Raw genomic sequence first — 26,867 nt, 5'->3', positions numbered from 1 at the left:
TTTTCATTCTCCTGATTATAATAGGTAGAACGTTATGTGTTTGTTTTCAACCTGATAATGAAGTACCGTATTTTCCGGCGTATAAGACGACTTTCTAAAACCAGAAATTATTTTCAAAAGTCAGGGGTCGTCTTATACGCCGGGTATACTCAGATCCGATGGTATATTCTAACCCCCAGGCGTTCCCATGGTGACGGCCGCTCTGAGGAGTATACATTTATTACCGGTAACTGTAATCCGTAACTTTAACTTTAAATCAGCGCTCATCTCTTTACTAAGGTATCTTACTCTCAGCTCCGGTAACAGGCAGTGCGGGCGGCGCTCACTCACTGACATCACGCGCATGCTCTTCCCACTAGGCGGCGCAGCACTGCCTGTTACCGGAGCTGAGAGTAAGATACCTTAGTAAAGAGATGAGCGCTGATTTAAAGTTAAAGTTACGGATTAAAGTTAATAAATGTATACTCCTCTGAGCGTCGGGGAGGGGGATCTGTTGATGGCAATGTTATGGGCGGGGATCTGTGGATGGCACTGTTTAGGGGGGGATCTATGGATGACACTGATATTTGGAGGGGGATCTGTGGATGGCACTGTTTAGGGGGGGATCTGTGGATGGCACTGTTATGGGGAGGGGGATCTGTGGATGGCACTGTTTAGGGGGGACCTGTGGATGACACTGTCATAGGGTGGATCTGTGGATGACACATATAGCATAAGATGCTATATAGTGTCATCCATAGATCCCCCATAGCAGTGTCATCCACTGATCCCCCTCCCCATAGCAGTGCCATCCACTGATCCCCCTCCCCATAACAATGCCATCCACAGATCCCCCTCCCCATAACAGTGCCATTCACAGATCCCAGTCAGTTCACTGGACTGGAGAAGATAGTCTTGAAGACAGGGAGGGCTGTGCATTCAGGGGTAGTCTTATAGCCCAAACCTTATATTTTAAATGTAGAAGTTGGGGGTCGTCTTATACGCCCAGTCGTCTTATACGCCGGAAAATACGGTATGTGAAGTTCCAATATCATAGCTGCAATTAATCATCTAGTGCAGTGGTGGCGAACCTATGGCATGGGTGCCAGAGGCAGCACTCAGAGCCCTCTCTGTGGGCACCCGCACCCTGGAAAAAGTCTATGGTGTACCAATATGCCTTAGACTTTTCCTGCCATTCATCAGTACAGGGCGCACTATGAACAGCACAGGCAGTGCATTGTATGTATGTAGGCTATTATAGCTAAATGATAAAGTACATGGAGGATATACTATACTGGACTGTAGTATTCAGGTTAAATTGCCGTGTTAGCACTTTTCTATAAATAAGTGGGTTTGGGGTTGCAGTTAGGGCACTCGGTCTCTAAAAGGTTGGCCTTCACTGATCTAGTGCCTCTTTTCCTAGGGTTATATTGAACAGAACAGAATATAAAACATGATAGTGACCTGTCACACTCTTTCTACACAACCCATTCGTAGGCATGACATCTAAATAACAAGCAAGTGTTACCTCCACATCTTCTTCAGTCTCTGTCACGTCAATAAGGAGGTCATTTCCTAATAGAAATAAAATGCTACAGTAAGAGCTTTTAGAAACATTGATGATTTATACGCTTTCAATTAAAGTAGATATTTGGGTATCGGAACATCTTCTGCCTGTTTATATACAGATATGTTGCTAGCAACTGATCCAATCTCCAAAATAACATTTTCCATGCTTGAATCTTACAAAACAAAAGTTCTAGACTGTTCCTGTTAGTACTGAAATTACACCGGTAACAGGAGTATTAGAACATCTGACCATCTCTTTGTTTAAAATGTTGTTTGCTATGGACAGGGAGTGAAATCTAGAAATAGTATTTTATTAGACTACCAAAATACTTTGCAGCCTTGGGGTTGTGCTGGTAGGGTCCTGTCACTTGGTCAATTAATTCATCCGTCCTGCATACTGGTGAGTAAATGAATACTATGGACAGTGTGAACTCTGGGTTCTACACACATTATACCCAAAATATAACCATAAATGGTGCACTCTGTTATTCACTAACCAGTATGGAAGTTGTCCCTCTACTTTTGTTTTTAAAAATGGTTCTGAGGTGCCTCCTGCTTTTTTATGATGTAGTGTATCCTAATAATACCAGGAGCTCTAATGTACATTATATTATGATGATGAAGTGAAACATCGTCACTATTTGCTTGGACATTTACAGGAACCAGGACTTTAGTGCTACCCTGTATACTAGATATGCCAAGTCTTTTCATTTTCAGACTCCTCAGTCATTCTATTGAGGTACAAATAGCTGTCTAAATGTCATACGTACAACTTGTAAAACTGAATATTTTGGCCAAAGAAGTACAAACAATTTTTCTTCTGGTTGTTCTAATATTCTACTTTAGAGTCAAAATATGGCACAGGCTGGCCATGAAAGTTAGTCCAGTAACTAACAGCAATAACTGGCAAGGTGGTTAATAACAAGTATCTGAATAGGTGGAAATCAACATATTATTAACTCTATTGTGCCTGTAATCAGGAAAAAATAAAAAATTAAATTAAAACAAAATTTTCTTACCTTTGACACAAAATGGTGATGAATTTGTGTTGAACATATTCAGACTGAGCACATATGTACAGTACATTTCATTTTGTAGAGAGAAGCCACTACACCATGAGAGGTCTACACAATCAAATGCATGGCAAGTATTGGAGCGCTGTATATCAACCGGTTCATTAGTACACTAATTATCAGCCTATTACTATTCTATAGCACAAGGAACATTAAATGGAATGACATAAGTGACAAACAATGACAACGTAAAATTACTAGCTACATGCATATGAATAAACAGATGAAAATAATACATGATACTTGTCATATATGTAGATTCAATTATGGACATAAAGTGCTTTTAAGACGTTTTACAACAGTGTTTTGTGGAAATGATCAGCGAGTGTTCATGCAGTTGGGTGAAGACATTTAATAAATTGATTCATGAAAGAAGGATCCTATGCAATAATAAAATGTGGTCAATATAGCTGACGCAGTTTTTAACTAAGTAAATACAATATATATTATCATCGATGCTATTATTACTAGGGTTGAATTTACAACATATCTGTATATGGAATATTGCATAGGACCCTAAACCCCACCAGATTTAGTGATTGAGAAGAAAGAAGGAAGGTGACAAAGCAAATGCATGGAGTAGATTGTAATCTAATGAGTGATGAAATGCAACCAATTATGACATAAAATGGTACTTATTAATTAAAGGACTGGGCTTTATAGAGTCACATGAAGCTAATGGCTGTACACTTAACACACGGCCGCGGGTGCTGGTAAATGTATTAATAACATAACATGATGATTTTTACATCATTAGAGACAATAACATGTAGAGTCATAATGAAATGTTCATGTTCCTTGCTAAGAACGTTTTACTTGCTCAGTACAAAGATTCTCAGCTGATGTAGAGTACGATACAACCGCTTAAACATTGTAAGGCTCCCAGCGCATATTCAGTTACAATTTTTGCTTTTCAACACTGAATATATTATATATTACAATGTAAATCAGCTTATATATATAGGTTTGGTGCAGAATAAGAAAATAGGGTTCCATATTTTTCCAGAAACAGCGCCTCTCTTGTCCATGGGCTGTGTTTGGTACTGCAGCTTGCCCCCTTTCAAGTCAATAGGAATGAGCTGCAATACCATAAGCGGGCCATGGACAAGAAAGTGCTGCTTCAGGAAAAAGAATACACCATTTTTTTCTAATCCTGGACAACTCTTTTATTAGGATATGTTGTATCATCTGTGGCAACCATAGGACACAATTCCTGCTAGCATTGCACTCCGATATGTTTACAGGGACTTACTTAGTATTGAGGTAAACGTGCGGCACCAAAAAAAGCCAATAAATTCAGCTCTACTACATCTGTTTTTTGGCTTCTAAATTCATTTAATTTGTATGAAACAGAGAGGCACACATCGACCAAGAAGGTGTCTTACTAAAGAGTCCACTTACTACAGAGTATATACAAGATTCAGTCAAATGAATGAATACGGATTCAGCACTGGGGTGTCTGAGCGTGCACGATTATAACCTATATGATGTATTTTCAAGGGTTTCCTTAGGTCAAAACCGCCACAAATGTACAAACCAGCTATGTACCACCAACAATTACAAGACAAAACCCATCAAGGTAATCCATGCAAGCTTACAAATTCAACATGATGAAAACAGTAACAACAACTAGCTATATGGTGGAAAACATCAGGGGCCAACGGTTTTACGAGTGTCTAATGTACTTTGGTGCAAAAGTGCAGTAAATATATTAAGGGGCTGGTCAGCCTCTGAGGTCACCCCAGTAATACATTGCAGGAGGGGTTTCTAAATGACAGAACATTTGGGAGATTATCATATGTCCATACAAATGGACTGTACTGTGAGTTTTGCATAGGTCATAAAGAAAGTCTATTATTTCTGCCAACAAAGCTATATCCAGCAAATTGATTCATCCTATCAAAATGTCCCCCTTAGTGACATTCAGCTAAATATCAAATACAATTATCCATCATATGACCCTGTCTGCAGACGTTGGATATACATGACTATAGAGCAGTAAATGTAAAGAATATCAGATTCTCATTTCATCCTTACATCACCAGAACGTCCATCAAAATCTTACCTGGGCTGTCCGTAGTCAGGTCAAGGACCACCTGATCGCTGCGTTTCCCATACAAGCCATTGCTGCACAGTGCTACAACTTGAAGTACATAACTCGTGTTGGGCATTAAATTATACAAAATAGCGCCCTAATAGAGAAAAGAAGACTACCGTAAATTGCGTGAATGTAATGGAGATAACTGAGGTAACTACTGGATTTGTCTTTTCTATTATACGTTCCCCTTAGAAAATGGAAATCTTGAACAATTCTAATTAGGAACCGGCTATTATCTTTCATTGCAACAATAATGAGCAGGCAGTGAAGATATGCTTATGAGTATTCGTTCTCAAAATCATAAAAACAAGACATCTCATGCTCAGTTTCTGGAAAAACACTGTGATAATTAGGTTTGCACGCAACCAGATTTTTAATCTGTGTGCTACCCGCATTCTTTGCAGACAGCACACTGACTGATTCATTTCTATGGGGCCATGTACACAACCGTATTGTAGGCGGATGTGTTTTTCTGTTGTGCAAATTACAGAACATGTCCTAACCTGGTCCATTATGTGAACAAGAATACTCCTTTCTGTTGATGGGGGTGAGTAAAACACGGATTGTACACAGAAGATATTCGTATTTTTGTGGACAGAGGCATGTGCATGAAGCCTAATGTGGGGACCAATACCTCTGCATAGCTATAGTTGCATTGTCATTATTTTTTCTGAGAAAGCAGTAAAATACCATTATACAGTGGACATAAAAAGTCTACACACCCCTGTTAAAATGTCAGGTTTCTGTGATGTAAAAAATGAGAAAGATAAATTATTTCAGAACTTTTTCCACCTTTAATGTGACCTATAAACTGTACGACTCAATTGAAAAACAAACTGAAATCTTTTAGGTAGGGGGAAGAAAAAATATAAAAATAAAATAATATGGTTGCATAAGTGTGCACACCCTTAAACTAATACTTTGTTGAAGCACCTTTTGATTTTATTACAGCACTCAGTCTTTTTGGGTATGAGTCTATCAGCATGGCACATTTTGACTTGGCAAGATTGGCCCACTCTTCTTGGCAAAAACACTCCAAATCTGTCAGATTACGAGGGCATCTCCTGTGCACAGGGCCATTCCAAAACTTTAATCTTCTTCTGGTGAAGCCGTTCCTTTGTTGATTTGGATGTATGCTTTGGGTCGTTGTCATGCTGAAAGATGAAGTTCCACTTCATGTTCAGCTTTCTAGCAGAAGCCTGAAGGTTTTGTGCCAATATTGACTGGTATTTGTAACTGTTCATGATTCCCTCTAGCTTAACTAAGGCCCCAGTTCCAGCTGAAGAAAAACAGCCCCAAAGCATGATGCTGCCACCACCATGCTTCACTGTGGGTATGGTGTTCTTTTGGTGACGTGCAGTGTTGTTTTTGGGCCAAAGATATATTTTGGAATTATGGCCAAAAAGTTCAACCTTGGTTTCATCAGACCATAACACCTTTTCCCACATGCTTTTGGGAGACTTCAGATGTGTTTTTGCAAAATGTAGCTGGGCTTGGATGTTTTTCTTCGTAAGAAAAGGCTTTTGTCTTGCCACTCTACCCCATAGCCCAGACATATGAAGAATACGGGAGATTGTTGTCACATGTACCACACAGCCAGTACTTGCCAGATATTCCTGCAGCTCCTTTAATGTTGCTGTAGGCCTCTTGGTAGCCTCCCAGACCAGTTTTCTTCTAGTCTTTTCATCAATCTTGGAGGGACGTCCAGTTCTTGGTAATGTCACTGTTGTGCCATATTTTCTCCACTTGATGATGACTGTCTTCACTGTGTTCCATGGTATATCTAATGCCTTGGAAATTCTTTTGTACCCTTCTCCTGACTGATACCTTTTAACAATGAGATCCCTCATATGCTTTGGAACTCTCTGTGGACCATGGCTTTTACTGTGGGATGCAACTAAGAAAATTTCAGGAAAGACCAACTAGAGCAGCTGAACTTTTTTTGGGGTTAAACAGAGGCACTTTAAATGTTGGCAGGTGTATGCTGATTGATTTTGAATGTGATTGTTTAAAGAGGACCTTTCACCGATTCTTACCCTATGAACTAACTATACAGACATGTGGAGCGGCGCCCGGGGATCTCACTGCACTTACTATTATCCCTGGGCGCCGCTCCGTTCTCCTGCTATGCCCTCCGGTATCTCCGTTCCCTAAGTTATGGTAGGCGGAGTCTGCCCTTGTGCTGCTGTAGCGCTGGCCAATCGCATTGCAGAGCTCACAGCCTGGGAGAAAATAACCTCCCAGGCTGTGAGCTCTGCGCTGCGATTGGCCAGCGCTAGAGCAGAACAAGGGCAGACTCCGCCTACCATAACTTAGGGACTGGAATCTCCGCCTACTATAACTTAGTGAGCGGAGATACCGGAGGGCATAACGGGAGAACGGAGCGGCGCCCGGGGATAACAGTAAGTGCAGTGAGATCCCCGGGCGCCGCTCCACATGTCTGTATAGTCAGTTCATAGGGTAAGAATCGGTGAAAGGTCCTCTTTAATTCTGAACACAGCTATATCCCCAGTTTTAAGAGGGTGTGCACACTTATGCAACCACATTATTTTTTATTTTTTTGTTTTCTTCCCTCGACCTAAAAGATTTCAGTTTGTTTTTCAATTGAGTTGTACAGTTTATAGGTCACACAGGTAGAAAAAGTTCTGAAATGATTCATCTTTGTCTCATTTTTTTTACATCACAGAACCCTACCAGGGGTGTGTAGACTTTTTATATCCACTGTAGAATAAAAAAATTTAACCCAACTGCTCAGATATGGTGGTGGAGAGACACGGGAGTGGAAGGTCACAGGGAGCATGCTGGACATTACAGTTTACATGTAACTCTTAAAGTGTATAGAAGCTATTTGTTAAGGTACGGCCACATGGTCATGTCCAGTTCTGGAAGCCAAAATCAAAACTGGATCTTAAAAAGTGAGAAAGTACAAAAGGACATATGCGACTTCTCCTCTTTTTTTAAATTGACTCCTTGTTTTGGCTTCCGAAACCTGACTGTGTGGCCGTACCCTTAGAATAAATCCAATTCACAAGACTCTTCATGCATGATTGTCACGGTCTCTTCTGTGGCAGGGGTCAGAAGATCTAGGAGACTGGCTGCATGTGATGTGATATGACAGCCTCTCTGGTTACACTCTTCTGTGTTGTTGCTGGGCATGACCACACCTCTGGTCTCAGGTGTAGCTTAAAGGGAACCTGTCACCGGGATTTTGTGTATAGAGCTGAGGACATGGGTTGCTAGATCACCGCTAGCACATCCGTAATACCCAGTCCCCATAGCTCTGTGTGCTTTTATTGTGTAAAAAAACGATTTGATACATATTCAAATTAACCTGAGATGAGTCCTGTCCCTGACTCATCTCACGTACAGGATTCATCTCAGGTTAATTTGCATATGTATCAAAACGTTTTTTTAAACAATAAAAGCACACAGAGCTAAAGGGACTGGGTATTGCGGATGTGCTAGCGGCCATCTAGCATTCCATGTCCTCAGCTCTATACACAAAATCCCCCTGACAGGTTCCCTTTAAGTGGTCATTCCTACTCCTCTATTTAGTCTGGCCTCACCAGTCATGCTATGCGGTTGATAGCTCCTTTTGGTTGTGAGGAGCTGGTGTCTGGTTCTCCTCTGAGTTCTTGCTCGTCTGCATATTTTGGAGTTAAGTGTCTTTTCCCTATTTCTTGTTCGTGGTTTTCTCCTACCTTTTGGAATTAGGCCTGAGGAAGTCTCCTGTTCCTTCAGCTGGGAAGGAACAGGTCATCTCTTGTCCTGACACTATTTCCAGGGCCCTTTAGGGTCAGATAGGGCCCTAGGTTCCAGCGTATGAACATTCCTACCATCAAGGTCTGATACTTACTGTATAGTAGTCAGGGCTTGGGTTAGGGATTCACTTGGTGGTGACCTTTCCCTAGTTTCCAGGCCTAGTACCTTTTCCCTTCCCTCTTGTGGTCAGTGTGCACAGCGTGCTTCCTGCGTCGCTTCAGGTCCAATGTTAGAATGGAAGCAGGCACAACATTTTCAGGCTCTAAATATATGGCTTTTATATGGAGCAGTAATGCGCTGTAGTGATAAACAGGCTTGAACTTGTAAGGAGTCTACTGTATTACAAGTTGTATGCACAGAAAAAAACAATTACCAAATCCTGGTAGCCATCTGTCAGATATTCATGTCTTGCTTGGTCTTCTCCTTGTAGCTGCTGATAATAGACTACATATCTCTCAATAACAGCTTCATAAACAACCCGAGGCCTCTTCCAAGTAATTAAAAGGCTTGTGCTGTTCTGAGATTCAGCTTGGACGTCATCTGGTTCTGAACTACAAACTAGAAAATGCAAAAAAACAGGTGAAAAGACTATATTTGTGCTCGTGCAATTAACTAATTAATGCAAGAACAAAAGACATGTCACATGTAGACTGCTCTGCAACCCTTACCCATCACTGTGGAAGGAAGGAACCTAATTTACAGTAAGATTAGACAAATTTAATGAGCTATGATGTACCATGAAAATATATATATATACAGTCAGGTCCATAAATATTGGGACATCGACACAATTCTAAAATTTTTGGCTCTATACACCACCACAATGGATTTGAAATTAAATTAACTAGATGTGCTTTAACTGCAGACGGTCAGCTTTAATTTGAGGGTATTTACATCCAAATCAGGTGAACGGTGTAGGAATTACAACAGTTTGCATATGTGCCTCCCACTTGTTAAGGGACCAAAAGTAATGGGACAGAATAATAATCATAAATCAAACTTTCACTTTTTAATACTTGGTTGCAAATCCTTTGCAGTCAATTACAGCCTGAAGTCTGGAACGCATAGACATCACCAGACGCTGGGTTTCATCCCTGGTGATGCTCTGCCAGGCCTCTACTGCAACTGTCTTCAGTTCCTGCTTGTTCTCAGGGCATTTTCCCTTCAGTTTTGTCTTCAGCAAGTGAAATGCATGCTCAATCGGATTCAGGTCAGGTGATTGACTTGGCCATTGCATAACATTCCACTTCTTTCCCTTAAAAAACTCTTTGGTTGCTTTTGCAGTATGCTTTGGGTCATTGTCCATCTGCACTGTGAAGCGCCGTCCAATGAGTTCTGAAGCATTTGGCTGAATATGAGCAGATAATATTGCCCGAAACACTTCATAATTCATCCTGCGGCTTTTGTCAGCAGTCACATCATCAATAAATACAAGAGAACCAGTTCCATTGGCAGCCATACATGCCCACGACATGACACTACCACCACCATGCTTCACTGATGAGGTGATATGCTTAGGATCATGAGCAGTTCCTTTCCTTATCCATACTCTTCACTTCCCATCACTCTGGTACAAGTTGATCTTGGTCTCATCTGTCCATAGGCTGTAGTTCCAGAACTGTGAAGGCTTTTTCAGATGTCGTTTGGCAAACTCTATTCTCGCCTTCCTGTTTTTGAGGCTCACCAATGGTTTACATCTTGTGGTGAACCCTCTGTATTCACTCTAGTGAAGTCTTCTCTTGATTGTTGACTTTGACACACATGCACCTACCTCCTGGAGAGTGTTCTTCATCTGGCCAACTGTTGTGAAGGGTGTTTTCTTCACCAGGGAAATAATTTTTGGTCATCCACCACAGTTGTTTTCCGTGGTCTTCCGGGTCTTTTGGTGTTTTGCTGAGCTCACAGGTGCGTTCCTTCTTTTTAAGAATCTTCCAAACAGTTATTTTGGCCACACCTAATGTTTTTGCTATCTCTCTGATGGGTTTGTATTGTTTTTTCAGCCTAATGATGGCTTGCTTCACTGATAGTGACAGCTCTTTGGATCTCATCTTGAGAGTTGACAGCAACAGATTCCAAATGCAAATAGCACACTTGAAATGAACTCTGGACCTTTTATCTGCTCATTGTAATTGGAATAATGAGGGAATAACACACCGGGCCATGGAACAGCTGAGAAGCCAATTGTCCCATTACTTTTGGTTCCTTAATAAGTGGGAGGCACATATGCAAACTGTTGTAATTCCTACACTGTTCACCTGATTTGGATGTAAATACCCTCAAATTAAAGCTGACAGTCTGCAGTTAAAGCACATCTAATTTGTTTCATTTCAAATCCATTGTGATGGTGTATAGAGCCCAAAATGTTACAATTGTGTCGCTGTCCCAATATTTATGGACCTGACTGTACCTACAACGAGGTGTTATCAGAAAGTGTATGTCAGGTGGTGTTCACATCACTGCTATTAAAGGGGTTGTCTGCTTTATTTATATTGATGACCGATCCTCAGGATAGGTCATCAATATCAGATCGGTGGGGGTCTAACTTCTGCACCCCCGCTCGTACAAGTGCTTCCTTCTCTTTGTTGTTTACCTGCTCGCCATCGCAACTGCAGCGGTGAGCAGGTGTGCTTGCATTGTAGCCATCCCATTCACTTTATGGGGACGGAGTAGTTTTAATTGCACCTGCTCACCGCTGCAAGCAGGTAAACAATGAAGAAGGCAGACTTCATTGTCTTCTCCTCTATTTTAAATGGCATCTGTGATGGAGGTCCTAACGCCTGCTGTACTGATTCTTGATTGTATGCTATGTATTCAGTTCATCTACTGCCTAGATATTGAATATCTCCACTGGTGTCGGTTTTGCAACACATTTGTGGCTTAGGCTGTGTTCACATCTGTTTTGTGAAACCAAGAAGTCTGTTCCAGCAGAGAAACAGCACGCCTGAGTCCACCCTACCCAGGGTCCACCCTACCCAGGGTCCACCCTACCCAGGGTCCACCCTACCCAAGGTCCACCCTACCCAAGGTCCACCCTACCCAAGGTTCACCCAGAGACCAGAGTCCACCCAGGGGCTGGATTGGATTCCAATCTAGGAACACGGACTGGCGGAGGATGAGCCTATTTTATAAAGAGGCCTGCTCCTCGTTATAAATTAGGCACATCCGCTGGCGGCGCAGAGGATATCAAAGACCGGCGTATGGTAGACATCTATTGTCTATATTTTACCCCGTGTGCTGGTTTCCTCAGGTGATGTCGCTCCCAGTTTTGTGTCTTCTTTTTTTAACAAGTACTGTATTTAATGAAGATTTAATTTTTTTTTTATTTTTTATTTTTTATTAGTTTTCAACATAAAGTAAGAACATACAGGTCGACAATGTTTCAACCTTTTGGAAGTATAAACTTATCCTGAGCGTACATTATTCAAGTGCTATTACAATTGCATATAAAGGACACATCAAAGATATCGCCTCGGCCTATCTTCATATGAAAGGCAAAGGTACTTCCATTAGAGATCCATATAAACCAAACACCAACAGAATACTAGAAAAATTAGAAGGGGAGAAAAAAAGAAAAAGGAAATGGAGAAAGAAAGAAAGAAAGAAAGAAAGAAAGAAAGAAGTGGGGTATGGGGGGGGGGGGGGGAAAAGCTTGATATAGAGCAGATTACCATTGAGGCAAGCGCAAAATGATATGTCTCGACACAACTCTGACCAGAAGCAGGAAAGATGAATGCGTACAGCAGATGAGGTTCAAATGAGAGGATGGCGACTCACTTTCGCAATATGTCCCCTTTTACATTGAGAACTCAAACCCCGGAGAAATTCCGAAAAGATTTCCATGGGTTCCAAATATTTTCGAACCGCACAGGGGTGCGAGCGTCCCAGTGTGCTATTTGTTCTAAGCGGTAGAGCTGATCGCATTTGAGGATCCAATTTTGAATAGAAGGTGGTTTTGGTTGTTTCCATGCTATTGCTATCATAAGTCTAGCTGCAGCTAACAAAGTGTTACATAGTGAGCGTTTGTATAAGATTTCATATTTTTGATCATAACAATGTGTCTTTGGCTCCATATACATTGAAGGTATATAGCTATACAGGATTAGCAGCCAAACATCCCCCAGTAAGACTCCCAAACCTCTTCTGAGGAGGGATAATGTCAGTAAACTAGAATAAGCAAACTGCTAACAGGTTCTCTATAACTGAGGGAAGTGAGGCTTCATCATCTACTGTCTGGACAACTGGATCATGGCTGATGTTACATGGGGAAAAAATGTATGAAAGGTCTAAAAGAATAGATGTCTTTGTTGTGCATGGTGACCAATCAGAGGGTAGCTTACATTTCTTATATTACTTTTGAAACATGAAAGCTGCATTGAGATTGGTTGTTATGGGCAACAAAGACTGTTTTTGTTTAAGTCAGCTTCTGCAATTTTGCTGAATTTTTAAATGAAAATGGCGTCTGCCAGATGTTACCTGAAAGTCAATGGGAATTTTAAAGTTCAGCACAAATATGTTTTTCCTTAGGTCAGTTTTTGTTCACTTGTGGTGTTTTTGGGTCAATGGCATTATTTTTTAAATCCCAGCATGTTCAGGCCATGATGATTTTCCTCAAAGAATTCTCTATAGAGGGAGAAAAGCCTGATAAAAAAAACATATCAAAACTATGTGACAAAAATAATGCCACCAAAAAACGCCTGTAAAAATTAATGAATTTCATGGCGTTGTTTACAAGCCCAAAAAACTGCCCCAAAAAATAAGTGTGAAGGAGGCTTAATGGTTAATATTAATTGTGCAACTGGATAGATGGTGGCATATTTATCTTGGATTTCTGAACATGCCATCAAATCCTCTTTGGCTGGTAGCGAGGTCCTAGTCTGAGAAGGTCTGCCAGTAATCTACTTTTTGGACACTTGGGGGAGCTATATACTAAGAGATGAGTTCTTAAAAGACGATCCATGTGCAGCCACTTTCTGGACCTGCATTTCTACTGTGACCATTTTTCACCTCCAGAGTAGAGCTCTAAATTTAGACATACTTTTTATATTTCTTATAAATTGTCTTATTACCTAGTTAATGCTCTGATGAGAACTTCCACCTGTTATCTGGACATGGTCCATTATCTGTACAGTACAGGAAGATTCTCGCCACCTGAAGTGCCATGCATGTAACCAGAGGGCGGATCTGCTCCTTAATAACACATCTATAGATCTAAGTGGAAGATATTGTTTCATAATACAGAGATTTTATGTTGCACAAATGTCTACAGATTGTCACAAACAAATTCCATAGAAGAATTTCAATAATTTTCATTTCACATTGGATATGAATGGGAAGGAAAATGAGACATTTATACAACACGTGGCCATACCTAAAAGGGGTTCTCCCACAAGAAATACTATATATTTCTCAAACCAGCATCTGAATACTATTGTTATTGCATATAATTAAAAATGTAGGATAAAGCCACCTGCCGTTAGTTCAAAAAAACTCTCAGGTGGACGCAAATGTTCCGTTCTTCAACTGCCTCTAGGTATCTACTGTTAGAAGCTGTGACAATTAAAGGGAAAGAACAGCAGCAGAAAGGACACACCCTCCGAGCAGTGATAGGAAAGAGGGCTGCCCCAGAAAGGACATGCCCCCTGAGCTGTGAGAGAGAGAGAGCAGCAGCAGAAAATACCCCCCCCCTCGAAATGTGATAGCGAGAGGGCAGCAACAGAAAGGATACCCCCTATGTACATCAGCCATTCAGTATCTGTATGATGTCATCTACTTTTCTGACTTGTGTCAGTTTTCTTCTTTATAGAATATTTCCTTAAAGGGGTTGTGCAGGCGCCCAACATAAATGGCCTATCCTCATCAGAGGTCATCAATATCGGATCGTCACGGAGGTCTGACTCCTGGCACCCCTGACGATCAGCTGTCTAAAGGGACCGCGATGGTTCATGTGCTTCTTCTTCTTAAATACTTTGTAGGGACGGTGAAGTGTAATTACAATTGCTCGTAACAGGATTAACCCTTTACTGTTGACCTTTAGGTGACGGTTACACACACAGTTCCACTACGTCTTTAAACAGTAGTAGCTCCTGCTACTCATAAACAGAATAACATATGATATGTAAGGCAGCACATTTTGCAAACTTATGTGTTATCTACATACAATACAATTATTCAAGAAAAGGGTCTCTTATTAAGCAAATTTAGGAAAATGGGTTGGAGCGGGTCTAGAGGAGAACATTCAGAATACCAGGGAATCCTGAGACTGAATAGTAGGCAGTTTATTTGGACAATCTCATAGGAACAATGCGTTTTGGGCTAATACCAACGCGTCTGATTTATGAAACAGATATACTATACAGAAGTACCCTGACAACTAGTAAGGCTACTTTCACACATGTGGTAAAGGTATCTAGTAGGCTGTCCTGGCAGAGGAACAGTCTGCCGAGGGTTTAGTGGACCCGGCCTAGCTGCATATTGCTGGACCCCATTATAGACAATAGGCTCCGGTGGTGAACGGCAGTATCTGGCTATACCAGATCCGGTGAACTCCGGCAGGCTGTATTTCAGCTGGAACAACCTACCGATAACCTTTACCACATGTATGAAAGGAGCCTAAGCAATATTAATGACAATGCACATCAATGCAATGATTTACCAGCCATGTGCATTCCGCATTTTGTGGAACGGAATGTCTGGCCCATATAAGAACAGTCCTATCCTTGACCGTAATGCGGACAAGAATAGGACATGTTCTATATTTTTGCAGACGGCACAGAACGGATGTGCGGATGAGGACAGCACATGATGTGCGGTCTGCATCTTTTGCAACCCCATTTAAGTGAATGGGCTTGCATCCAACCCCGCAAAAAATGCGGATCGGAATGCAAATCCAAACCACGGTTGTGTGCATGAGCCCTTACAATGCATACAATAATCACCATAAAGATAAGGGGTGGGATAAGGGATGGGCCCTCCCCTCCAGTATTATAAATGGCACATGGTACCGTAGGTAGGTGGTCCTGTTAAAGTTTTAAGTTACTCTGCACCCAATATAATCTATTTATTCTGCATCATTAGCACTAGAGAGACAGCCAATATGGCTGCACTTGACATATTATATAACATATGGTTAATAATGAATTCAAAAGATGAACAATATGAATAATCTGTCATAGCTATAGTCAGTTTACCTGTCCAGAGAACCATCTGAATTGTACTCACTCTTCATTCCCTACTTCAGTTATCTCTTCAGTTGTCACATGCATGAAATTACTACCACCTTACTACAAACCCTTTGTGATATGGTCAATGAATACAGTAACATTATGATTTTGAAGAAACGGAGATAAACTTAGAATGTAATGATCACTTCTCCTGACATGTCTGTTCTAGTAACTATGTGCATTCCCCATGTAATAACAATTCTGGAGCATCTATTCTTATGACTTGATGTTGTGTCATTCCTCTATGTTTCCTTCAAGAAGTTACGAAGTCTGCAATAAAGGTCCAGATGTGTGTTACCAGTTAATGGTGTGTCCTTGCGCAGTGTGACACTATCCAATGAGTGCTGCCAGTGTCCTCCCAAACTGGTAACACCCAGCTGAACCTTTATAGCAAACTTCTAGCAATTCATACTTCTAGCAGGAATAATAAAGGAATGGCACAACATAGAGCCTTAAGAATAGATGCTCCAGAATGGTTATTACATGGGGAGTGCAAGCAGTCACTAATACGGACATGTCTGGAGAGGTGACAGGTCCGCTCTAATAGTGGAATGACCAGGGAATCCAGTGCATCATGGTGGGCCCACTCCAACCACGGACAATGATATTCTACAAAAAGTGCACCAACCTGGCTCCAGTATTTCCTCTATTCCGGTATAGGAGGAGAACACTTGTCCAGAGAACGTGGTCTGCTGCTGCCTGAAGTTGTTCTGTAAGTAGTCCATCACCATGACATACCCGGACTGCTGCATAGTGAGGATCTCACAGAAATATTCCAGCTGTCAGAAATGAAAATAAAAAACAGCCATTGAACGAATGTGATAAAGCGTTACACAGGGGCCTCTTTTTCATTATAGCTGTCTCTCAGACTGAAGCTGGTCACACACTCTTCGATAGTTCAGCTTTCCAATCTATACCTGACAGTCTCCTACACCTAGAACCTCTCAATAAAGCCTCATTCACACATCAGTGTTCGGTCAGTGATTTCCATCAGTGATTTTGGGCTAAAACCAGGTGCGGCTCTATACCTTATGTCTGTGTAGGCTCCACTCCTGGTTCTGGCTCACAATCACTGATGGAAATCACTGACCAAATCACTGACTATGTGAATAAGGCCTTAAAGGGAACCTGTCACCAGGATTTTGTGTATAGAGCTGAGGACATGGGCTGCTAGATGGCCGCTAGCACATCCGCAATATCCAGTCCCCATAGCTCTGTGTGCTTTTATTGTGTAAAAAAAACTATTTGATACATATGCAAATTAACCTGAGATGAGTCCTGTACGTGAGATGAGTCAGGGACAGGACACATCTCAGGTTAATTTGCATATGTATCAAATCGGTTTTTTTTACACAATAAAAGCACACAGAGCTATGGGGACTGGGTATTGCGGATGTGCTAGCGGCCATCTAGCAACCCATGTCCTCAGCTCTATGCACAAAATCCCCGTGACAGGTTCCCTTTAAGTCAGCAAGTGATTATACAAAATGCAAAGGTCTCTTTGGAATAAGTTACTTATTAAAAGAGTAGGAATGGCCTCTGACGTGATGGCAGTGCCGATTGGGATGTCTCACTGCACACAGTAGTACGATACGTTTAGAGAGCTTTGAAGAGGAGTCTTAATCCAAAATCTCTGTTTTTCCAGGGAAGCAGTTCTAGAAATGTTCTATTACTATGTATACAGGGGCATAGAAAAGAAAGTGTACTTTTACACATCTATGAAGATTGATTGCATTCATAGTAAACATTTCTGGCTGCATTCAGAGGACGTCAATGATGCGAATAAAAAGAAGATTTAAAGCAGATCTAAAGTATGGAGTCATTACAACTCTATGGCACTCTTCACATATAGCCATATCTGTGTGCATACCCTAATACAACAGATGCTGTATCTTACTGTTCCTCTATGGGGAACACAATGCAAGATATGGTACCTGATGCACACAAAAGTTAGGGCCCTTCAGGGTGATCGGGCCAAATATCAGGAATGAATGTTCGTACAAATGCTGGTTCTTGCTGGTTGGCCCATGTAAATGTACGGTCAATCAACTGACAAACAAGCAAACACTAATTTTTTTGGGTGATCACATCTTTCATGCGGCATCTTATGTTAGGAGGACATTGCCCAGTGTAAACAGGGGATGAGTTGCCAATATGCACACTGAATGGAGGTTGAATGATTGTTTGCCCCTGCCCCCCCCCCCCATTCACTTTGCATCAGGCTGTGTGAAAAGGCCCTTTAAATGAACACCGATCGGCATTTATACTGTCAACCAGTGCTCTTCGGGGTTGTAACTGCCCAGCGTAAAAGGATCCTAAATCATGCCTTAAGGGCCCTATTACACCCCTGATATTCAGACAGGACGAGTGCTGAGGGATCATAAACCCATCTACAGTATCAGCGCTCGTTACACCAGTCTATTACACAGGCTGATGCGAAGTGAATGGGGCAGGGATGATCGCTACCACAGTCATTCCTCCCTCATCTGGTTCTACTGATTCCTGGCAGCTCATCCCTGATTACACAGGAAGATGAGCTGCTAATAACTGTGCATCTTTCATCCTGATGAAAGCCACGTAAGCATTTGATCGTTTGATCGGCTGCTCGATTATGTAGGCTAAGTTCAGGAACGAGCGTTTTTATGAACACTTGTTCCCAATAATTGGCCTGAATATCATCTAATCTAATAAACCTCATTTCATATACAGAACCCCGGGAAAATCCAATCAGAATGATGTGATAAGTGAGAGAGAGAACAACGCTGAAGTCTGTGATCTAGGGAGAGTCCTGATTTTCAGAATATAGCGGGATGTAAAGAGCACAAACCCCTCTGTTACCACTCAGATATTTCTGCTTCTAATCATCGATCGGACACAACCTTGTAAGGAAAATGCCCATGGTATAGAAAAGGTCTCCATGCATCCTGCGTATGCCCAAAGAGTGTCCCGCATGGCATATGCTGGGCTGATTATCAATGAAATACCTTTTTTTCTACTATATAGGAAACTGTAGTCTACTATGGTTTCCCATGCAGAGGGCAGTGGAAAACATATACTGTGAGTGTACATTTTTTATTACATTCAGACCCTATAGGCCTATGCCTATACACTGAGCTTGGCCTTCAACTGGAGGTATACATTGGGGAAATAACTCCTAGACAAGCTCAAAATGATACGTGAACACAGCCTTCAAGTTACAGAAATGTGTAAGGCTACCTTCACACTAGTGTCTATGCTGGATCCGGCAGGGTTCAGCAAAAACGCTTCCGCTACTGATAATACAACCATCTGCATCCGTTATGAACGGATACGGTTGTATTATCTTTAACATATCTTTAACGTTGATAAGACGGATGCGTCATTAACTCCATTGAAAGTCAATGGGGGATGGATCTGTTTTCTATTGTGTCAGAGAAAACTGATCCGTCCCCATTGACTTGCATTGTGGGTCATGACTGATCAGTCTTGCTCCGCATCCTGCGGTTTGCTCTCCGGTATGAGAACGGAATGCATTTTGGAACATTCCATTCTGTTCAGTGACAATGAATGGGGACAAAACGGAAGCGTTTTTTCCCGGTATTGAGCCCCTATGACGGATCTCAATACCGGAAAATAATAACGCTAGTGTGAAAGTAGCCTAAGCAGTTCCAAAAGGGTTCAGTGCACTCTACAGAGCTCTTCATTTCTGGAAATCGGTGTCGGGCCAAGGTCACAGATCTTCTCACATTGTACTTTTCTCTGACATATCAGGCAATCATTTTGAATGGATATCCCCTTCATTTCTCTTTTGTGAACAAGAATAAAAACGTTTTATTTGGCGTGAAGTAACATATATTTGTCTACCTGTGCTTCAGAAATTGTTACCGTGTCCTTAAATACAATCCATTCCACTGTTTCTGAACATGGGGGAGTTGTCAGAGATCCATTGTACGTATAATATTTGTCTGTGTAGTTTGGCAGAAGGTCCAGCAAAATGAAAGGTTCTAGTTCAGCCTTCTTACCTGTATAAAAAAAAAAACGAATCGGGTAAATTGTTAATAGGAAAAAACAAAAAAGAAACCCCACACATTTTCAGGTTTAAAAAAAACAAAACATTTTGATTTGGTCATAAAAATGCAATAGAAAAAACTCATCCCTAGGGAGGCATCTAGACACTGAGGAAATGTTGCTTCCCCAACACAAAGTAGAACAACCGTAGCAAATATCTGTTAATATCCAAGTGCTTTCCACATTTGCACCATTTTAACCTCTTAACAGTCACATTAAAATTGGAAAAACCCTCCCAAAATGTCACTTTTTCATTTTCAATGTGTGTCTGCAGTAAATCTTGTTGGCACACAACTCAGCGGACACTATTGCATTTGTAACCTCTTAGTGACATCATTAATTTTAGCCTTAAGGACCAATAATATTTCCCCCCTTTGTGTTCTAGCAGTCATAACTTTTTAATTTTTTCTTCTAAATTTTTTATTTTGCAGGAATAGTTGTAGGTTTTTTTAGGAACCATTTTGGGGTATATACAGTGTATTAAATACCTTTTATTATTTTATTTTTAGGGGGAAAGATTTTTAAAAAACTGCAATTTTTACATAATTTTGTGGAATTTATTTATGGTGTTCACTGTGTGGTAAAAATAACAATTTTATTATGTGGGTCCGTACAGTGCTAGTAATGCCACATTTATATATATTTTTACTATTTTTCCTTTACTCCTGCAGCCTGTCAGCTCTGCAACTGCCCCCTCCTCCTCCAGACTAACAGGGAGGGGGCAGTTGCTTTAGCTGCTCATATCTCTGGTTTGGTGCCAGCTAGAGATATTGCCAGGGCCTTGTATTGTTTGAAAGCTGACATTCCAAGCAGAATGACAGCAACATCTTCAGTACAGGGGACGGTATCACTGATAGAAATCAGGATGCAGTAAATAGCTGAAAGTGAAACTACAAGCAATTTTACCTGAGATTATTCCTGACTCGATTTCTAATAGTGATATCTCCTCTGTTGCTTGGAATAATGCTGTCATTTTGGTCTTGTATGAAAGCCTGGAAGCTTTGAAACAAGACAAGTTCCATGCTTCTAGCTGCTACCATTCAGGAGATATCAGCAGCTAAAGCAGCCCTCCTCCATCCACTTCTGCTCGAGCTCAGCTCGGGCAGAACAGTTATGGGCACTTGATTTGTTACCTCCCTTTCTAGAAAACGGGCATCTGTGATTACACTGGCGTACTATGCAACCTGCACTGGGGTAGTGAAAAGCAACGGAAATAAATCCAACATAAACGCAGGATTAGTATGTGCCATTACACTGTAGTGTCTGATTTAGTATTACGCTTAGGATAGACAAATTATAAAGCACACGGTCACAAGTGGGAAAAACTGCATGAAGAAGCAAAGAAATAAACTCACCAAACCGATGAACACTATCAACTCCATTGATGATTGCATTATAATTAGTGTTTTCTGGACCAATCTACAGTAAGATAAGATATGACAGAAGTCAGTATATACTGGTTAATGCTAAAGAATATAACAGAAATAGGGCATCCATTCTACTGCACATACATCTAGAAAATAAAAAAAACATCTCTTTGGGCAGAGAATGTGTTTTATGCAGCAGGAAGCCATGAGTGATCCTTTGAACTTCCAAACTTCTCCTGACCACAACATTAGCACTATAAAACTGAATCAAGGAGAATCTCTTACTATTGTTTCCCTAGAAAATAACCATAGTGTGGTGTAAGAGCCTTAGCCGGTTGTATTTGTACCCCGCGGGGTATGAGCCATGTCTCTAGGGGGCACCACGCTGTCTGCATGTTGTGGTTAGAATAGACGACATGGTGTACGGTGATAGACTTGGGGGCACTTTGAGGTAATTCATTTGAGAAGGGGGTACCTGGCTTAGGAATGTGAAAAACACTGCTCCTTGACAATATGCTACCCCTTAACATGGTATAAACAGAAATCGTCACAAGTAACCCGACGGGTAAGTCTTGAGGATTTCCCACTGAGAAAACACATGTGCTTATTGATTTATTGTGAAACTGACTGCATCGCTTGTACCACTAGAATCGAGCTACATGTCACCCAATTCTTGCTTAATAGATCGGTTGAGGACTGACAGCCATTTAGGGTCCATTCACACAACCATATCTGTGGGTCCGCATCCTTTCCGCAATTTTGCCCATTCATTTCAATGGGGCAGCAAAAGATGCTGTCCGCATCCATAGTTCCGTTCTGCGGCGCCGCAAAAAAAGATAGGCATTTCTATCATAGGGCTGGCCATGCCCATGTTTCGAAGATCCACAATTTGCAGACTGCAAAACACTTACGGTTGTGTGAATGGACCTTTAATGGCGATTCCACTGGATTCGATCCTTGTCGCACTCTGCTATCGGTGCTGGAAGTAGGGTTCCCACCCCATAAGCAACGTAGAAAATAAACTTCAGCACAAAATGCTTGATGCAATTGATCGTAGTTTATTTAATTGATTCTGCGGCTGCAACAGTGTGATGTTTCGGCCAAATGGCCTTCTTCAGACTAATGCCGCTTGCAAGAAGGAAAGAGAAGGTATAGAGAATGAGCGCTGTGGTAAGTCAGCGTGTTAGAAGGGCGCACTTCTCTGGCAGACTATCAATGTTCATTTGTAGTCTGAAAGACGCCACTCTTATTGTGATGGAAGGCCCTGGCAAAACGGAGAGACCTTCCGGACACATTGGCCAATCTCCTGCACAGCGGATGGAGGGCTGCTGTCTGGGAGCTCTAACGGTATGTGGTGCTGGAATTCTGCGTCATCAGACACAGCCCCGTCACCCATACCTACTCTGAGTGGGTGTGATGTGAGAGGTCACAGAATGGGTATGCCGTTCATGGGAAAGTCAGGTGGCGACACACTTTGCAAGCCATGCTCTTTGATCTTATGCACACCAATGTAGAAAAGTTGGCAAGTATGAGTTTATTCCTTGTAATTACTGTAAATCACTTGTGGAATATTAAGGAAATCCCCAAGGTTGAGGTTCCTTGAGAAGTCGATTGGGGAACACTAATGTAAATTATGCTTGAAGGGATTCATAGCAAACGAATACACATGATACTGGCACTTCCACTCTGCTTCAAGTGAAATTTGTACTGACTGCAGGAAAGGCGATGGGGCTAATTGTTCACCTATACTGCAATGCATGAGTACAAAACGATGTCCATTGTTATTTCGTGGGGAGAATGTGATGACAGGTTCTCCTTAAAGGTTCTCCAGTTATACAGAAAAGTGATTATGCAAAAAATTCAGACTGCAAAATATACAGTTTTCTTATCCGTTTTCTTAATAAATTGAGTGGACTGGGCTGGAAAACATCAACTGGCTGCTCTAACCTATGCAGTAGGTCGTCCTGACATGTCTATTTTAGTAAATTTTAGTAAATACTTGTATTCTTCATGAAAATAACAATTTTGGAGCAGCTGTTCTTAGAACTCTTGCGCTGCTCCTCTGATATTTCTCCTAGAAATATCTGAATACATTGGCAGCTGGGTGTTACCGGTTGAGAGTGTGTCCAATCAGTGGTGATGGTACAAGACTGTGGAGGAACATAGTTGGCAAGTTACTAATACATTTCCAAGATGAATAACAGAGTAATGGCAGGAGTAGAGTTATGAGAAAAGGTAACCCAGAATTGTAACATTATGGGACATTCAAGTATTTACTGAACAGACAGATCAGGAGTGGTTACAGGTCCTATTAATACTACATCTTACGTACGCATCCAATAATAGGGGGCACTTGTCAGGGGCAAGATTTTTTGTAACAAGGTGAAAGAACTGTAAAAAGGAGCAATCACAGGCTGACCCCTCCATACACTCAGCATGCCTAGCATAGATGCAGCAGAGCTGAGATTGTAACTGGAAAAGAAGTGGCTAATACAGGTATGGTTTCTCCAGGTGACCGCCTTTCAAACATTGTATAAGAGCTTGGCTGTTCTCTATATAAACTGTAGAGAGTAAAGAATAGTGGACAATACAGGAGGAATGAGCGCTGGCTGCTTCCATCGGGCACACATAGAAGAATAACACAATCGCTTGGATATAGATGCCTTATCTGCTATGACTTGTTTCCGCATTGTCATGGAAACACAAAAAAAATTCCTCTCACAAATACTGCAGCTTCCAGGCTTATTACCTGTAATCTCAAATGATTGCAGCTATCAAGGATTTCTCCCACTAAAGCCAGTTACAGCTCAGACACTTTCATTACTTAAATAATCCAATTTACTTGAAATACTTGAGTAAAAAGTCAAACCCGTTCTTAGCAGCTTCCATGTTTCAGTGGAGCCACCTAATCTTTTATTGCATCATTAGAGGACTGCCGGATGGAATAACCACTGTCCATGTGCCATATTACGCATATGAACGTCATAGGGGGGGGCTTCCGGTTGGGATCCCGCTTTATGCGCTACAACAGACAGCTGTTGATGAGCAATGCCCACCTCTCTGGCGGATTCCAGCTTTTCATTTATTACACAGACAACAATTCATCTGTATTCTACATTTTCCCTGAGGAGGCCACACCATCAAAAGAAGACCATCCATTAGCCTGGTTAGGATATCTGCAGGTAATTGAGAGGGGTGACTCAACTGTGATCCAGATCTATTTAACCAAAGCTGAGAGCTGCTTCAGACTGCAGATCTCAAACTGAAACCCTTTGGTTTGGTGTTGCTCCTTGTCAGAAGTCATTGAAGAGGGTGTGAGTGTAAGCTCCACTGATCTCGAGGGTGTAGACCAGGCATGGGACCTCTGCAAGACAGTAAGAAAATGCAAGACAAGGAGATTGCCCGCAGCCGCATGCCCCGCCTGGTTCTGCGGCCTTACTTGCCAAAGCAAAAAGTCCTCATCAGAAGACAAAGGCCATCATCTAAGGCTGTCTGTATTCTGTGAATATGAAGTGCAGAAAGCCTACAAGAGCCCTCATACTTTCTCTCTCCAAAATACACTTCCTGAAGGTGCTGTAGAATTGGTCACAAGGAATTTGAGAGTCATGGACAGTTACACAATTTCTTTTGTTGGAAAAAAGCATTTTGGGTTAAAGATTTTGGTAATTGCAGAAAATGGTTAATTTTAAAGATTAACACAAATGGAAACTCTATAGAAGGTCCTAGGATCTGGAGAACATCTAAATGGAGTTAAAGTGGTTTTCTCATCTCAGACAATGGAGGCATATCGCTAGGATATGACCCCATTGTCTGATAGGTGCGGGTCCACCCATTTATGACTAGACAATGCCCCCTTGTCAAACAAGGCAAAAAAGTACCTAATACACATAATAAATGTGGTACAAAGCATGCATACCATCAGATAGGAGTCCCAGAATCCGGGTGTGCCCCGGCGTAGAAAGGGTGTCCCCTCCTTTTACTGCACAGGCCCTAGGGAGCAACGGTCTGAGGGAAGATACTGTGATAGACTGTGATAGCCACTACCACTCTCATCCTCTACTCTGGCTCCTCAGGGGATTGATGCAATAACACTGGTAATACACTGCCATGTAAATGCAAAATACGTGACTCTTCTTACCTTAAATAAAATCGATAAAGCTTTCAGTTTTCCATTTCCTTTTATTGCATCAGCCAAAGTTTCAAACTCGTCATCATTAAAGCAGAAGATTTGCATCTGTAACCAGAGTTGAACTTGTTAGATTGCAGAAGGCAGGACGCTGTTCGCTGCATTTGGTTGTACATTCAGCATTAGTCACTGGTGTAATAATAGCTGCCTGCTAACCTTTTGTGCATCAAATCAGGAGCATTTTGTACTTTATACCATTTATGTTCTTGACAGATGTTACCTGACTGCTGCCATTCTAGCCACATATCGTACTAGGAAACATTGTTACTCAAACAATAGGCCTTAATTTAGACGCTGAAATGTAGCCCCTTATGATGTGCCTCCTACATTGAAGCAATTAATTCTTTCACTTGATTTTGGCTGCATTTTTTATCTGCAGAAGCACAATAATGTTATCCTACTGATTCATCAGTTCAACTTTAGTTAAACATGTTAAAATGAAAGGGGATGCGTCATCAGAAAATGACATTGTTTAAATCAAGTTTTTATGTTAAAGACATGTTTTATGAACTTTTGGTGACATTATTAATTTTCCGTCGCTATCTACATCTAAAATGATAATCCTGCAGTTTCTGCACTGACGACTAGACCGAAGAGCAGAATAAAACTGCTTCAGAACCCAATACACAGTAGGGTTTGCCGAGCCGTCTGGTAGCACGGTAACGTGCCGGTCCACCCTCACACACCTTCATAGCCGGCATTCACCTCTCACATTGATGGCACATGGAGCTTTGTAGTTTCCATGTCTCTTATTCACAACAGTTCCATTTGTCCACTCATGATATACATTCACCACAGAGGCATGCAAACCATTCACAACCTGCACAGCGTCAGAAATACTACCTCCCTTAGCCCGAAAGAAAATAATCACCCCATTTTGAAAATCGCCCCTTTTACCTATGACAGCAAAGAGGGATATGTGTACAGACAGCCTATCTCATACCTGATATACCTACCAAGCCAGCTCATGACACATGACTTCCTTTATGAGCTACAGACTGCCGACATCAAAAGTAACCAGTGGTCATAATAATGTGACTCAACTGGGTATAAAATCATTATCCATTTTATCTATCATTACAGAAAAAATTTCCAACCGTCCATTCCTGAGCCCGTACTCAACCAACCATCTCCCCATGACTGCAGAGAAAAAAACACTAGGGAGACATTTATCATACCCTGTAAGCCATGGTTATGAAAATTATGCTACTTTTTGGGGGTTTAGAGCACCCCTTGCCACTTTTGCAAAAAGTGGATGGAGTGGGCGCCTATACATCAGCCTTAAAAAAATGTTCCCCTAACTGATAACCCGGTACACCACCCCTCAATTCCAATACTCAAGACATTTCCGCTTTTTCGTCTTATTTTCACAAGAATCACTTTTTCGTAACACATCATTTTGGCGGTGACCACTCCCTGACTGAAGGTGCATCCTTGGCTGACCATTTGCCTGCTATTATTAGTCTGGCTAAACCTAGAGTCCCTCCCTAGAGCCATGCTGATCACCTAATATTGCTCCTATTTTAGTCATATAGGTCACTCTACCATATAAGAATATGAGACACG

At 41.5% G+C, this 26,867-nt stretch overlaps 1 protein-coding gene across 1 annotated transcript in view; it reads right to left on the bottom strand.

Annotated features, from left to right (window-relative positions):
* PTPRZ1 (protein tyrosine phosphatase receptor type Z1) overlaps window positions 1–26,867 on the bottom strand; it is a 276,086-nt gene that overhangs the window by 106,980 nt on the left and 142,239 nt on the right. The window contains 7 exon segments of the mRNA XM_040411638.1: window positions 1,508–1,554; window positions 4,687–4,813; window positions 8,855–9,039; window positions 16,330–16,480; window positions 19,545–19,702; window positions 21,104–21,167; window positions 25,254–25,349. Of these exon segments, the coding sequence (XP_040267572.1) occupies window positions 1,508–1,554; window positions 4,687–4,813; window positions 8,855–9,039; window positions 16,330–16,480; window positions 19,545–19,702; window positions 21,104–21,167; window positions 25,254–25,349 (828 nt within the window).

This window comes from Bufo bufo, chromosome 1 (genome assembly GCF_905171765.1).
Source record: "Bufo bufo chromosome 1, aBufBuf1.1, whole genome shotgun sequence".
Lineage (NCBI taxonomy): Eukaryota > Metazoa > Chordata > Amphibia > Anura > Bufonidae > Bufo > Bufo bufo.
Note: the sequence above shows the minus strand (reverse complement) of the source record. Positions and strands in the feature narration are given on the sequence as shown.